The sequence below is a fragment of the Poecilia reticulata genome, linkage group LG11, assembly GCF_000633615.1.
Source record: "Poecilia reticulata strain Guanapo linkage group LG11, Guppy_female_1.0+MT, whole genome shotgun sequence".
NCBI classification, from domain to species: Eukaryota; Metazoa; Chordata; class Actinopteri; order Cyprinodontiformes; family Poeciliidae; genus Poecilia; species Poecilia reticulata.
This window is the reverse complement of record NC_024341.1, coordinates 1008285-1025198: the sequence shown is the minus strand read 5'-3', so window position 1 is coordinate 1025198 and position 16914 is coordinate 1008285. Positions and strand designations below refer to the sequence as shown.

General features: G+C 39.5%; 1 protein-coding gene across 1 annotated transcript in view; it reads right to left on the bottom strand.

The window, feature by feature from the left end:
- The window catches only part of col28a1a (collagen, type XXVIII, alpha 1a), a 47546-nt gene that overhangs the window by 23338 nt on the left and 7294 nt on the right, over window positions 1–16914 (bottom strand). The window contains exons 6-17 of the mRNA XM_008421231.1: window positions 14976–15029; window positions 14832–14876; window positions 12504–12530; window positions 12179–12223; window positions 12039–12083; window positions 7362–7415; window positions 7198–7266; window positions 6485–6553; window positions 4509–4577; window positions 4354–4422; window positions 4195–4263; window positions 4031–4099 (exon numbers count right to left, since the gene is read on the bottom strand). Coding sequence (XP_008419453.1) covers window positions 4031–4099; window positions 4195–4263; window positions 4354–4422; window positions 4509–4577; window positions 6485–6553; window positions 7198–7266; window positions 7362–7415; window positions 12039–12083; window positions 12179–12223; window positions 12504–12530; window positions 14832–14876; window positions 14976–15029 — 684 coding nt within the window. The remainder of the gene's footprint in view (window positions 1–4030; window positions 4100–4194; window positions 4264–4353; window positions 4423–4508; window positions 4578–6484; window positions 6554–7197; window positions 7267–7361; window positions 7416–12038; window positions 12084–12178; window positions 12224–12503; window positions 12531–14831; window positions 14877–14975; window positions 15030–16914) is intronic.

The following is a 16914-nucleotide window of genomic DNA, read 5'->3' as shown; positions in this document are numbered from 1 at the left end:
TTTAAATAAACATGTATCCAATATATATTATTCAGTATTAATCATTATTTATTTGTGTCATTAATCATTAATTATTTGTGTTTGTACAGTTATATAAATATGTATTATATTACTAAATAATTTATTAAATACATTATGAATGGCTGTGTGCTCTGTAATATGCTCTTCATACATCAATATCAGAATATTCCATTCCTATTAAAAAGACACTTAAAAATACAATTGTTTATAAATGTAGTTTTGATAGATGTTTGAATATGGTTTCCAGTAACAAAAAAGCGTGTTATGATCGATTAAATGTGCATGTTCTCCCTGTGCATGCATGGGTTCTCTCCAGGTACTCCGGTTACCTCCCACATCCCGAAAACATGACTGTCAGGTTAATTGGCCTCTCTAAATTGTCCCTAGGTGTGTGTGTGTGTGTGCATGGTTGTGTGTTCTGTCTGTCTCTGTGTTGCCCTGCGACAGACTGGCGACCTGTCCAGGGTGACCCCGCCTCTCGCCCTGAACGTTAGCTGGAGAGGCACCAGCAACCCTCCTGACCCCACTAAGGGACAAGGGTGTAAAGAAAATGGATGCATCGGTCGATTAAATGCTATGATACCTCATTGTGCTGCTAAACACATAAAGCTGAGGGGAGTGGTGGACCGCTCCAGGATGGCCGCCCTAAATCCCGTCAGCGACAATAGACGAGAGCGGTCCATGAGGCGTCTATCCTTATATTATGTCCAGGTTCGGGACACCTTCGTAGCTACCAGCTGTGATCCAACTATAAGGAGCAACTTTACTGTACATTGTAAGTGAACTGCTATATCCAGAGACAGCTCTACGGAGCATCGAGCTGAATGGGAGTGGCAAGCCTTGGAGATCTGCATCGTAGGCCATCTTTCAGACATGCACCGCTGATGTCCGTCCAGGCAGTGGCGCAAAAAGTGGGTATGCAGGGTATGCAACGCATAGGGGCGCATCACCAGAGGGGGCGCCAAAACCCCGTCTGGAGGGGGCGGCGCGCCGATGATGTTTTCCCATACACTTCTTATCTTACACTCCTTCACCTCGTGCACATAACGAGGTAAATGTAGCGAGTTTTACCCTTCACGTATCGTCACTTCTCCTACCTTTTGTCTCTTTGTCATTTAATCAACCTGTTGCCGTGGCAACCACCTGCGCCCCACAAACCCAGCAGAGATTAGATAAAAATACAACGGATTCAGTTCATTAAGATATTAGGTTTTCAGGCTTCATATTTATTTCTCGGTTAACAAGCATCTCCTCTCATGAACACAGCGGTGGCTGATTAGCCAATTTAAACTTCTGCTCTGCTCATCAGGGTCTTTGAGTCACTTTTTATTTTGATAATGGTACCGAAATGCACAGAAAGGCGCAACACCTTGTTTAAGATGTATTAGATCAGAGGACGTGCTGGTCTCAACATCCTGGCGGTGTTCAGTTTGTCACCTACTGCCGAGATCAGCTCAAAACCTTCCGCTATCGTAATTGAGCAGCTCTATTGATTAAATATGACTGTAGTTGGAAAACAAACATCAGCGTTAGCTTACCGTGCAACGTCTGGGCAACCGGAGGACTCCTGGACGGACAGCAGTGGTGCATGTCTGAAAGATGGCCTCCGATGCAGATCTCCAAGGCTTGCCACTCCCATTCAGCTCGATGCTCCGTAGAGCTGTCTCTGGATATTGCAGTTCACTTACGATGTACAGTAAAGTCTGCTCCTTATAGTTGGATCACAGCTGGTAGCTACGAAGGTGTCCCGAACCTTCAATCGTAAGCCAACTTCAGCGGCCGCTTCGTCCAAACTATAAAAACCCCCGACAGTGAAGCTCTGAGTCCATGAGAGCCGCCAGCTGAAACACGCTCTATCTTAGTGGCCACACGAAAAATAAAGTCAGGAGTAATAACACTATTTTCTAAGGAAGTTAATGAGCTTCAGCTTATTGATAACCCGTTAGTAGATCGCCATATTTCTTGAAGCAAAGTGCGACGCTAACCAACCAATGGACATTACCAAGCTCCGCCCAGAAATGCCCCTCGAAAGTTCCACGTGGCTACATATCTCACAAACAAAGCCTTGCGGTGCTTAGTTTCTATGCAAACATGGCGTCTTTCATTTCGACTGACTCTCAGCAGAGCGTTTCTGAGTCGATTAGTGTAGCATTTCTGCCGGATTTTCAAATAATATCAGCCACGACAATGGACTGGGGAACTAACAAGTTCATGTCATTTTTTTTGGACGACATTAAGGTGTTTGAGCCACGCGATGCCTCCAACATTGTGCGCGTCACAGCTAAATGCTACTGGTTGATGAGGAAAACAGCAGATCCTCACAACCTCAGCATAAATATAGCTGTGGACAAGATCGCTGATGCCTATTGTTCTTGCAAGGCTGGGTAAGTCGGGCATTCATGGTTTGGAGGGTTACCTTTGAAACCAGTGATTTCTGTTGGCAAATGTTTGAGTGTGCCTAGCCCTGATACACGGTACTCGGTGCTAGCGTGGCTAATATGATTACAGTTTAATAAAAAGCCTTTTCAGGTAAAATAAAATCTTTAATGTATGTCAGATGCGGTACAGGCTTCAAGGTGTAGAAGTTGTATCAGTACTGCCAGGTATCAGTACTGCCATTATGCTGTACTTGGCTAAAAGGTTTTCATAATGGATGTGTTTATTATTGACTTTCTTTTTTCATTCACTAAACACAAAGAGAGCAAAGCAATAATACTTACACCAGAAGACACTCCTTTGTTCTTATTGATCCTACGATGGTTGAGCTGCAAATGCGGTGGTGCACAAGCTTTGATCCAAGCAATGCATTCCGTTTCAGATTTTGGAAATCTGTGAATTTTAGTTCCAAAAATACGATCAGGATACTTGACATCGCCTGTGCAGATACCCCACTGACAGTGGAGAACCCTTCTTTTTCGACTCCTGACGCAAAAACTTTCTGCCGGTCTGCTAGTCAACAATGTACATTAGCATGTGTTTACCACTGTAGCTTGCGTTTGTGAGACGGTCATGCACGTGGTAGCTGCGCTGTGACGTAAAATGGGCATTAGCCAATGAAACGCGGCCCCTGTGGTAAGGTCCATAGGGGAAGTTGTAGCCTGATGACATGCCCCTCTTCATTTGCATTTATTCTTTCCCCTCTTTTTCCAAGTTTTGCTGGGAAAATAGAATGTGATAAATAAGAAAATAAGGAAATACTAAATGAATCAGGAAAATTGGAAAATGGGAAAATAATTTTTTTTCCAAACAAATGTTAAATGAAAAATAGATAAAAGAAGAGTGGTAAATAAAAAGGGATACATGAGAAATTGATGAATGAAACTGGGAAATAGAAAATTGGGTTAATGGAAAAAGGAAATTGAAAATGGTTAAATTAAAAAATAGTTTAATGAAAAATGGGTAAATATATAAAGGGATAAATGAAAAATGGACAAATGAAAAATAGTTAAATGAAAAAGGGGAATAGAGAAATTGATAATCTGAAAAATAAATAAATGAAAATTTGGGTTAATGAAAAATAGATACATGAAAAATGATTAAATGAATAAAATAGATAAATGAAAAAGAGAAATTGAGAAATTGATAATCTGAAAAATAAAATTAATGAAAAATTGGGTTAATGAAAAAGGGAAATTGAAAAGTGGTTACATGAAAAATAGATTAATGAAAAATGGGTAAATGGATAAAGGAATAAATAAAAAAATAGACAAATGAAAGAGAAATTGAGAAATTGATATGAAAAATAAATAAATGAAAAATTGGGTTAATAAAAAAAATTAATTTAACAAATTTTTTTATTTTACTCATTTTCTTCATTTATTGATTTATTTTACTCATTTTTTTAAATTTATTTCACCCATTTATTTGTTTATATAATTTTGCCTGAAATGGCTCTCCATAGCTGTATGAACAAAGTTGACTTACCTACTTACACAGACAGCCAGAAAGGTGTAAAGACAGATGTTATGGTGACTACTGTAAAACCTCTAGATAAAATTCTGACACTGACCTTTGACCCAGCTGTTGCCAGCCCTGGAGGTCCTCTAGGACCAGGGGGGCCAATGGGTCCTTGTTCTCCCTAAATGCCAGGGAAAAACATTTAAACATTTACATTTAAAATGTTAAAATTCAAATATATAGAGGTGAAGAATGTACAGTTTTCGTTGGCCTTGCCTTTTCTCCTTGGACCCCTGAACCCGGTGCCCCGGTCAATCCCGGAACCCCAGGAGCGCCTGTGTTTCCCTGCCAGTCAGAATGGTATGATATGGTAAACTGTGACACTTTTCAGTTTTATACAACATGAGCTATGAGTTCAGCCACGGCTAATTATACCTTATCACCTTTGTGCCCATGTCCAGGGGGTCCCAGGCTGCCTTTGGGGCCTTCATACCCTCTGTCACCCTGTAACACACAAAAAACTGTGAGTTGACACATTTTGTGTTATTTGTTAAAGATCAGGTTGACTTAACAAATTCCAATGAACTTGCCTTTGGTCCTACTAGACCTTCACCAGGGAAACCACGAGACCCTTGTATTCCCGTAGGCCCCATCGGACCCTGAACATTAGAACCAGTACAAAACAAAACCAGACATTATTCTCCTGTGGAAGTTTACTGTTGCACACAGTTTGTAACAGTGACCAAGCCTCGTTAACATGAATGTTTCATCAGAGTAGTAAAACTCCAAGAAATGGCAACCTCAGCAGAAAAAACTGAAGAGTGTATAGCGACATGTGTCCAGTCGATTAAGAGGCAAAAAATGTTAATTTGAATAATAATAATAATAATAATAATAATAATAATAATAATAATAATAATAATAATAATAATAATAATAATAGGTTTTAATAATAATTTCCTTTGTATCTCATAAGGCTACAAAAGCAAGTAGCTACAATGGATAAAAATAATTAAATGAATGAATAAATAAAAGCGATCAAAACAAATACCTCAGAAAGTGAACCAAACATTTTGTTAAAACAAATGTCTGAAGATCTTTTTTAAAACAGCCAGTGGATTGGATTGTGGTCAGTGATGGAGTCCCATAGAAGTGGAACGGCTCTCAGTTTGGTTTTGGGTGAGTGGAGAAGGTTTGGCTGAGTTTAGTTTTGTGGGTTAATCAAATCCACATTGTGTACAAATGCAACTTAAAGGGACAATGTGATTTTCAATCATTTACATTGCTTATTAGAATTTTAAATCAAGTCAAATCATGTCTTATTTACGGCACCTTCCAGCAAAAAGGCAGTGCAGAGTGCTTCACATGATATAAATATAATAAAGTAACCAGTTATGAAACAATCAAAAAACATTACAATTTGCCAAATGTCATTATCAATGTTGTGCATTTGATCATCTTCAAATACACATAAAATACCTTGATCAATGTTCCAGTTATTATTGACAACATCTCCAAACAGGTGAGTTTGACTTAAAGGGGTTTTCAGTTGTTTTACACTTTTCTGGACATTTATTTCTGATTGGTGCTTTATAAAAACTGAATGATCTGTCACTTGTTCAAATAAAAAGAAAGAACTAAGAATGAATGGTTCCATCAGCTGCAGTCTGAACTGTGTAAATAGTTCAGAAAGTACAGAACAAGGAAGGCTCGACACAGCAGTGAACCTTCAGCATAACATCACTTCATCAGAAGAACCCTGATCTAAAATCTAAATCTCTGCAGGCTTCACTGCTTCAGTTAAGGTCAGTGGTCATGATTCAGCTACAGGAAAGAAATAGGCAAAAATGGCACTATGAGAGAGTTTCAAGGTCAGAACTACTGTTGACAAAGAGGAACATGAAGGCCTGTCTCACATTGACCAAAAAACATGTTGATGATCCCAAAGACTTTGGGGAACTATTCTGTGGACTGATGATGGTGTGGCGGTCTGGTGCTGTTTTCCTGGAGAGCTGACTCGAGCAGACTGCAGCAGAACAATGATCCAATATATCCAAAATATCTCAAAAAATACAACAAAGGCCTCAACATCCACATCGAAGGCCAAGAAACCCTCAGACATGTCTGAATTAAAGCAGTTCTGCAAAGAATAATGGAGCAGAGCTCCTTCACATGGTGCAGCAGACTCAGTGGCAGCTGCCACTAACACTGGAGGGAAGTGGTTCCTCCATGTGGATCACACAGCTATAATGTTTGAGGGACAACGGCATTTTCACAAACATCCAAGAGGCTTTTTTCTTTTAGCAAACAAAATCAGAATTTGAAAACAGAATTTGTTTTTTCTTCAGGTTATATTTGCCTAATATTAAGAATGGTTTCAAATTTTGAAGTAAATTTGAAGCATTATACAATAAGTGTGACAACAAAGGAAACTAGCCGTACCAAATAATTTTTCAAAGAACTGTCATGTGTTAACAGCATAACGCTGAGAACAAATAGAAACATTGGAGAGAAGTAATATTCTCTTTAGCTGTTGTCAGAGTGTTGTTTATTTTTGTCAACTGACCTGACTTCCCGGCTCACCAGAACCCATCGGACCAAGTGAACCTGGTCTTCCTTGGCTTCCCTTGTCACCCTGAAAGAGTCATTAATTATAGGTAGGAGATATTTCAGTGCTTCGGATACTCCGGCTTCCTCCCGCAGTCCAAAAACATGACTGTCAGGTTCATTGGTCTCTCTAAATTCTCCCTATTTGTGAGTGTGTGTGTGCATGGTTGTGTGTCCTGTCTGTCTCTGTGTTGTCCTGCGACAGACTGGCGACCTGTCCAGGATGACCCCGCCTCTCGCCCGGAATGTTAGCTGGAGATAGGCACCAGCAGCCCTCCCGACCCCACTAAGGGATTGTCCCTTAGTTCTGGAACTAAGGGACAATCCATCCATTATTATGCTGGATGGATGCATGCATCCATCCAGCATGCATGCATGCTGGATGGATGGATGGATGGATTGATGGATGGATGGATGGATGGATGGATGGATGGATGGATGGATGGATGGATGGATGGATGGATGGATGGATGGATGGATGGATGGATGGATGGATNGATGGATGGATGGATGGATGGATGGATGGATGGATGGATGGATGGATGGATGGATGGATGGATGGATGGATGGATGGATGGATGGATGGATGGATATTTAAATGCATGCCTCATGTTCCCAGCCCTCACAACTAAGTGCTTTCTGATTCAAATATTGAAAGAAGCCATAAAATACCTTGAGACCCGGGAAGCCAACACCATTTTCTCCTGGAGGTCCAGGTGTCCCCCTTGTTCCTGGATCGCCCTTTTCAAACAAAAAACAGGAAGATTTGAATCTTACCTCAGCTTGGGAGCAAAATAAACTCAGAGTATCCAAGACTTTTTGAATAATTTTCCTACTTTAGGCCCCGATGGTCCCTCTGGTCCCGGGTCTCCTGGTGGCCCTCTGTCTCCCTGGAAAACAGAACAAAGCGAAAATTTAAAAACAAGAAGCATTGCATGCTGAAATGCTTTCTTTGCAAGCTGTTGCAAATGAAGTCGCCTTTTTTTCTTAGTTTAATTCATTTATTCATGTAATATTTCAATCACAAACACAAATGACATCAAAATTACACATAACATACAATCGATAAATGTGCCCATAAAGTGCAGAAGCGTACTCTGACTGTCTTTTTCCTTCTTGTGCATTTGATCAGGTTCAGTCAGGTTTGGGTGTTTTTGTCTATTATTTGTTTTTCACATCTTTAAAATTGTTTCTATCCATTTCCTGAAACTCATTCAGTAGCTTCTCATAGTCCACCTGCAACACCCTCACGCTGCGACATGAGTCAGCTTTAGTCACCATGAGACATTCTACACTGTAATATAATTTAATTTCTCTTTGGTATTAATAAAGTATTTTTTAATTTGAATTTGAGGAATACCTTGAGGGTGCCTTTTGAACAAGCTGTCCCTATAAGCAATCATTAGAGCAATAAAATGTTCTCACTACCACATTCCTGATTTTATTGGCCTTGGCTGCTTTCCTGTGTAACAAATGAAGCTTTAAAGTGAGCCATTACTGCCACCTGGATGATTTAGAAGGGTATAACCTCACACGAGAGATCTACGATTTCTGTCCTCCAGGACCAGACAGCAACAAAAAAATTAAGTCATAAATTATTTGCTTTGTGAGTTATATTATACTTAAACAAATTTTATGAATGGTGCTATTTTTATTTTACTGTATGTAAACATTTGTTGGAGTCAGTGACATAATCGTCAGAGTCAAACCCGGACAAACCCATGTTTTGCAGACATGGGTTTGTCCTCGTTTCACTCACTTTTAAATTAGGGCAGTTTGGAATCGCTAGTCAAGCAGCAGAAGGATCATACGTACAATATGAAAACTCCACAGAAAGACCAAAGCCAGGATTTTATTTATTTTTTAAATCACAAGTTCCATTAATAAGTGGAATAACATTTCCTTCACTATTAACAATGATCACCAGCTTTAAAAGTCCATTAGCAGAAACAAAGTTTGTGATAGCTGTTCATCACTGTAAAGTCATATGACTGGGAAGAAGTTTTATTTGAACAATTGGTGATCTTTATTTAATTTCTTATTTAATGTATTTTTTTGAAAATAATTTCAATCCTTGAAAGCATTAATGCACATAGGAGGGGATTTTGGATACAAACTTTTTCCCATCTTTTTGTGAAAACAGTGGTCTGGTGTTTATTGGTCGTCTGCTCTGCTCTCCCCCCTTCCCTCTGTTAGAGCAGACCAGCAGAAACAAAGTTTCTGTCTGGTTTTCACTGAGACAAATCAAACTCTCATAACTCTGCCATAGATGTCTACTAGACTTGATACTTGATGAACATCAAACCAAAAAACCTAAATAAAAGCTTTGGCGGCAGATGTAAGTGACTGTCCTGGGAACTAGAGGCAGACTATATTAACACTGAACATTGTGGAACTGTGATGATGAATCCTGTTGTTTCAGTGACCTTGAAAGGGGCAACAACCATTTAAAAAGACAGGGAATGGATAATATGCCCAAATCCTCATCCTCTGGAACAAAGTCGGCTCAAAGACCCCCAACTAAACATTGGAAGCTTGGATTCCCTGCTTTAGAAAGGCTACATTGGGAACAGGATAAGACCTAATCCACATCTCACATTCCACAAGTGCAGAGCAGGAGATGAACTAAGAGTCTGCAGCGCACATGGCAGACAGGAATCTTTCAATTACTCCACACAACCAAATGAGTCTGTTTCCTGCTGGCAGAGAAAGCTCAGTTGCCACTAAAACTTGGGACTAAAATGCTTTATGGAGAAAAGCCTTCACTTTAGCACCTTGTCTGCATGAAGACAAGGAACAATGACATAGCAACATCTTTACTCAGTTTGGTTGGGGACATTTTTGCTGACCTAGTTTCATTTAACCTTGGAATATTTTTAGTATACAGATCAATTCATGGTTGCTTCAATGACTGCCAGGAGTCCAGGAAGTCATGCCTTATACTCTAACTTTTAATATGCTGAGTTTTAATAATAATACATTTTATTTGTACTGCATGCTACATGATCAAAATCTCAAAATGTTTATAGACAGGTCTTAAAAATCTTTTAAAAGATTGATATGTTTTACTATAGAAATGTCTTTAGTCCTTTTTCTAAAGCACTCTGTGGCTTGTGGTGCCTTCAACGTATCAAGAAGGTCATTCCACATACGAGAACCAGCGGGACAGAAAGCTCTGTCCCCATGGGGCCCAGTCAGGTTCTGGATGCATGCAATGGTGTGTTTTGTAGGGGGAGAAGTTCTCAGAGGTGAGGCGGAGAATGTCCATACATACATGAGTGAGTAGAGAGATGCAAAGCCAGTGAAATGAGTGAAGGACAGGAGTAATGTGTTCACATGTTCACACACTAACTGCAGAGTTTTGGACATATTGGAGCCTCTGTAGACTCTTGGTACACATGGTAAGGAGCTGTGCATTACAACAGTCCAGTCTAATAGACCCAAAGGTATGGTACAGTTTGATCTGGTAGGATGAGAGTGGAGACTAGTTTGGCAACATTATAAAGTTATGGAAGGAGATTTAGCAGAGTTACATGAGATTCAAAGGTAAGATGGGAGTTCAATGGAACTGGACAATGTAGAGACCAGAGAAGATGATGCTGGTTAGAGATAACACTAGTTGAGAAGAATGCCACCACTCAGACAACCGATAGAGGTAAGGAAACTCAGCTTTTTTAATATTTCAAGTGGGATCTCGAACGGACACAGGCTCGACAACAGGTAGCTCTGGTAACTCAAATGACAGTCAGCATCGACAAGGAACCCACAACCCAGAATAAGGAAATGAAAGACTAAATACCTATGGAACATAATCAGAGAACAAGGCACAGGAAATACCATCAAGAAGACTAAGATGGAATCAATTAACCAATAAAAAGAAAAACACAACACACAAGGGGGGTAAAAGTAACATACAAGCAGTACAAAATCCAAATCCCCCAAACTGTATATGGTGGGTGGAGGGCTAGGGTGGGGGGTACCAGACTCATGGGGACTAGGGCTGTGTAATAATATCGATTTTGTGATATATATCGATATTTTCTTTCCTAGAAAAAAAATCGATATTCATCCACAAGTATTGTAACATCCAACTGTCACCTTGCTCACTCACTGCTTGCTTCGCTGGGAGAGTGATTCGGTCATCAGGTTTAGAGTGATTCCTTCAGATGTTTTTTAACCTTGAAGTGTCAAGGTTAAAAAAGTATCAAACTATTCAGAGCAGGGTACTTGGTGCACTTTATTTACTTTACAAATGCATGTAAGCTACAGTTTGTACTGTTTCATTTAAAAGAAACATGTTTTCTCACCACTTCTTTGATTCATTTTGTCCAGCTGTCGACTTTAAGTCTGTGTCCATGTCCAACCAGAGCCAGGTATTGTGTAGTTGGTGCTTTTAGTCAGTTCTCAGTTAAATTAATTCAGTCCAACTCTATAATAGTCACAAAATGTCACCAAAATCACTCTGTCCCTCTAAAATCTTTCAGAAAATCGCAAAAGTGCATTGAATTGTATCGTTTGCTGAATATCGCAATATATATCATATCATGAGCAGAATATCGTGTATTGTATCGTATCGTGAGATTATTGTATCACTACAGCCCTAATGGGGACATTAAGACTCCACACAAAGCAGGTATCGGCACTTAAGCTAATAAACAAGTTGGTCTTCAGTTTTACAAAAAACACACTGCAAGATAAAAAGATCAAATGATGAAATGTATTGTTCGTAATACAGCTGAAAAAGGTGAATAATGTATGCTTTATTCTGATCCCAGTGCTGCTGTCTTCATCTTAATCATTTATACGAATTATAATGATTTAAATTTGACATAAATACATTCTGGTTGTATAGTCCAGCCATGATGAAGAGCTGATGGATGTGCTGCCTTTCAGTGTGGAAGGATGGTGAGGGGATTTGAGAGGGTCTATTTCAGAACTGCTGCAAGAACAAAGACTTTAATCTGAGTTCATGTCAAACAACAAAAAAAATACTGTTTTTAACTGTATGTACATGTCATTATTGCTCTAGATGTCATTGTATTTTTTTTCCCTATCTTTTTGTTCGTAATACAGACCTTATCCTTCGGTTTGTTCTTTTTACTGATCTGTAGTTCCACAAAAATGCACTGGATCAATTTGGGTAATAACATAGTTAGATTACTTGTTTTATGATCATAAGTCTGTTTTTTTTTTTTTTTTTTTTTACTGTGCTCAGCTGAAACTTGCATGCTGACAAAAGATTATGCAAAACATCTGAGAAAATGTTTTGCATAATCTTTTGTCTAGGGCATTGTTTAGATAATGATACAACTCAATTCTAAAGAAAGTATTACTTTTATTTTTTTTGAGTTCATTTAAATCCAAAGGTTGTTCATTATTAAGTATATCAACAAACCCTCCTTAAATTCAACATCCAGGAGTCACAACTCTGGAATGTACTGGATTGATTATTAATAATTTGCAACCATGTGTAAAGATTGTTAATCAAAGTAATAATATTATTTAGACATCACCTCCTCTCCTTTACGGCCTGCTAATCCAGCAGGTCCAGCCAGACCCTGTGGAGAAACAAAACAATATCTCAGTTTTTCCTTGCACTTCAGTGAGCCTTTATCATAACAGTTTATTGATGTAACACAACAATAATGCCTACTTTTCCTCCTTTTGCACCAAAAGCTCCAAATTTGCCTCGTTCCCCCTGGAAGATGAACACAGACAGCAGAGGAGAGAACACATCTGTTGAACCCAGACACTGACTCAAGTCAAACCAACTGAAACCAAAGCTGCGCTGACTGCTTTTTGGTTACGATATCTAAATGAGGAACTTATTTGTTTATGATGGGAAGCCATTGATTAAAACATGACATAGCTGCAAACAAATGAGCCCAAAATGTGCTCTTTGTGCTTGTAATGAAGAAATATGCATCACATAGTTCCAGTCAAAATTTTCCATAAATATGTTATTTAGAAATGCATACCTTTTCACCTTTCCTTCCAGATCTTCCCTGTCAAAAGAACCATCTTACATTATTTGTTTTCCATCATATTGTACAAGCCACATTATCATAAAACATTGCAGTAGTTCAGATTTCCTGAAGTAATATCCTTTAATGTTATTACCAGTTCCTTGAACTGTAGTGGACACATATACCGCTGACTTTGCAGGAAAGTAAGTGAATTGCCAGACTTGTGGAAGGTTAGCAGAGGCTCAGAACATTTTAACAAGTTTTACACATTCTAAATTCAACCTGAAAATGACTAAATATTTATATTGGTGGAATATTTGTGTGTAATATAATCTTTCAACAGAAACCACGTAACTACTGAGTTATTGCTGTTTTCTTAGCCAGGTTTGTCTCAGACTTGGTTTGTACTAAGGGGTCTGAAGTGTTGACAGAATTTAAACCTAATATTGTGTTAATGCAGTTACAATTTCATGTCATGATTTTTTCCACCCACCACCTCAAAGAGGGACGAATGAAGATATGAATATGCTATGCTGACCTTGAAAGAAAAACTTTGCCTTTCCTGACACTGCTTCAACAGAAAATATCCTCTTTTACATTTGGTGTAGCTCAGTTGTACATGTCAGAGTAGGAGGCGAACCAGAACCCAGCCTTTTGTGGCACAGAGTTTAACTTGAGTCAGGAGGAGTTGTGAAATGGCCAGAGCTAGAAGCTGCTGTCAGGAGCAGGCAGATTCCCAGGTGGCTCTGGGCCAAGAGTTGGGTCATCCAAATCCTTCTTTTGGTCTGGTGTTTCTTACCAGCTACTGTCAATGCCTGAGTTCTGCTCATGCATTGACAGTAGCTGGCAGTCACACAGATGTTGTGCTTTGCAAACTTTGTAGCTTCAGTTTTTTGTTGAAAGTTCTCACTGCTGTCAGAGCTTCATTACTGTCTAGCAAAACAATATTCTCACTGGATAAGACCAGATCCTGTAAAAGTGCATATGATTTGAATCTGCTTGTATTATAAAATATATTGGGATGACTTCTGTTGTGAATTATTGATGTATAAATAAATAGAAGAGAATTTGAAAATGAACAGGAATAAATGTGCTTAAAACTATTGCCTGCTTGTGTTAACAAAAAAAAATCCTGCTGATACTCTTGCACCTGAAATCCTGAACCATACTTTATGGTGAGGGTTTAATTGCTGTGCACATGACTTTGAATGTCCAAAAGGCTCCGATGAGCATCTGAATGGTCTGTTCTTGAAGAAGGCCCAATACAACATTGTTGCCATCAGTGCAGAGCTTGCTTAAGAAGTGGTGGTCATTGGTCATTAAGACATCACAAAACATGGTGACTTTTTGAACAGTCCAGGAATAACTAGATGAGCATCATGGGTAACACTTTATTTGAAGGGGTGTACATAAGACTGACATGACACTGTCTTAAACATGTCATAACACCTGTCATGAACATAAAGAAGTCTTTATGAATATTTATGACTGTTGTAATATACTGTCATTCGGTAAAGAATGACACTTTTAATGCAAAGTTGCTCTAAAAGTTGCATTAAAAGTCCATTAAAAATGCCAACTTTGCATTAAATTGTCATTATTTACAAAATCATGCAAAATTGGCATTTTTAATGGACTTTTAATGCAACTTTTAGAGCAACTTTGCATTAAAAGGTGTTAACGCTATAAGATGAACGCTCTCTATCGTGGTATCACCCATAGAGGGATTTCTTTATTTAAATGGGTTCATTTTTCAGAGGGATACAAAGTGAAGGTATCGTGATTTTAGTAATTACATGTTTATAAGAGCGATTTTCTGTTGTTCTTCCATGGTAGCGGGCAGCTTTCGAACGGAAATAAAACACTTTTTAATATAAATTGCTGCTTTGACATGATCACAGAACTGCCAAAACATATGTAGCCCACATAAATACCAGACAAAGTGAATCACAGCAGCGTCATCAGCCGGTGTAACGCTGAACTGATGCGGAGCGAAGCTTCGCCATGCATGAAGCTACAAACACTGAATGGAAGAAGAGCTGCCATCGATACAGTTTCAGCCAAGCATGATTTAATGTTACACAATACAGTTTTACCAAGTTGCTCAAAGTCTAAACTTGTTGTGCATTGTTGTGCATTTAAGGTGTAAAGTTTACCTTCGACCAAACGCCCCCCAAAGGCATCCCAGAGCCCCCCTTTTGTAAAAATGTCCGCCAGCGCCCCCTGCCGTCCTCTGAACGCCCCCTAGGGGGCGGTACCGCCCACGTTGAGAACCACTATCCTAGCTAGTAATGCCATCATAGGAAAGTAGCAGGAGAAGATTGAAATATTCTGAAATACCTGAAGACCCGAGATTCCTGGACGCCCATTAGTACCAGGTTCACCCTGAATTCAACGAATTCAAACAAAACAACCCGTCAAACAACTTTTCATCGATTGATCCAGCTAATAAACAACAGAAAATGACGACAGATAAAACTTTACCTGAGACCCCTTTGGACCTGGAGCACCATCCAAGCCTGTCTTACCTGGTTTCCCCTGAATCAAAGAAAAGAATCAGTTATGCAGCCAAGAACTCCAGACTGCAAAACATACTGATCATTTGTCCTGGTATTATTGCAACATAGGAGCATTGAAAATGGAAGCATGGTGGAGATGTCTACCAATGATGAACAGGCAAAGGAAAAAACACACTGGGATCACTCGATCCCAGTGTCTTTGGAATGAAGAATGTTTCTAATGGTTGTTGGAAATTTGATGAGATCCCTAATGTAGAATGCTGCCTTGCCATATAGGTATTGATATGTGAGAAGACAGTTTGTGTTGAGTCCTCATGTGTAACAGGAGCCAGTGGACAGAGTGGAGGGCGGCTGTGGTTTGGTCATCTGTGTTCCCTGGTCAGCATCCTGCTGGCACTGCTCTAGATATGCTGGACCCTCTGAATGCTCCTGCTATCAAGGGGAGCATCGCAGTAGTCCAGCCTGGAGGAAAGGAGAGGACTGCAACATGCCTTGAATACATAGCACCACAATAAGCAGAGTACACCTGCACATGGGAACCGAATCTCTGGGAACCACACTGTAGAGCAATGGACAGCAGTCAGCTGCCTCTGTTTTGGACTGCTATTATTAAATGTATATATTTTTTTAAATAAATCAGACACTCCCAATGTATTTAAACTGAGTTCTGCATCAGGAGGACAGATACTTGACATTCCTGTTATCCTCTGAACCGTAGAGCTTAAATAAGACCTAACAAGTCATGCTTGCTAACCAAACACCATCTCAGTTATGTTAGCAAATCCATAAATAAATAAGTGAATAAAATGACATTGAGTATGCCTCCAATGCGATACTTGAGTAAAGGGATATTTCCCTGCTTCTTAGAAGTAATCTCAACTTTTGTTCAGCTTCAGTTCACACTCTAAAACATACGGGCTGGTCAAACCTGGACTGAATTGTTCTACATTTGTATATTTGGTTCCACACACTACAAAGTACAGCAAATGGTGTACATGCTTTAGTTTTAGCAAAAGCATGTACCAGTACTGAGAACAGAAACTAGCAAGGAACCTAGTTAAAATGTGAGTTAAAATAATAACAGCATGATAGTAAGAACTGTGACCAATTTGCCAACAACGGAAATATTCAATACCTGCAGGTCTAATGTACACATGGCAAAAAGTACATTTAAATCAGTGACCTGACTGTGACTTGTCTCCAACACAAGCTGGAGCTTTGCTCATGGTTTATCCCCCAGTGTATTAGAATCAAACAGCTGCACCTGCAATCAGGCCACCAGAATTGCTATTCTGGTGGCCTGATTGGATGAGAGAATATCTGACTAAACCCTTTTCTAAAGAACATGAAGGACACCTGCAGACCTGGCCGTAAAGTTGCTACAGAACTAGTTGCATTTAAAAGCATCAGAAAGGCCAACAGATTCACTCTCTGACTACACATTAGGTAAACCTAACAGGATTTTGGAGCTCATGGCACATTGATCATCATTCATTCATGTTACAGTTCAATTTGAGGCTCAATCAACCAAATGACGTTTTTCAATCTGTTATTGTCCAATTTTGGTGAGTTTGTAGGAATTGTAGCAGTGCTTAGCTGATAGGAGTGGAACCCAGTGTGTGCTGCTGTAACCCATCTGCTTCATGACTAAACAGGTTGGATGGTATTTGCCATATATTGGAAGTAGCAGGCAGTTTTGAGCTACCTTTGCCTATCCATTGTCCTGCACCATTGTCTATATTCTCAGTTGGCACACATGTCCCAGACCTTCTTTGTGGACATTTTCTCTGTAAACTGAGAAACAGCTGCGTGTGAAAATCCCTGCAGCTCACCAGTTTCTGAAGCCCTCAGACCAGCTGGTCTGGCGCCAACAGCCACATGTGATTAGATAGATAGATAGATAG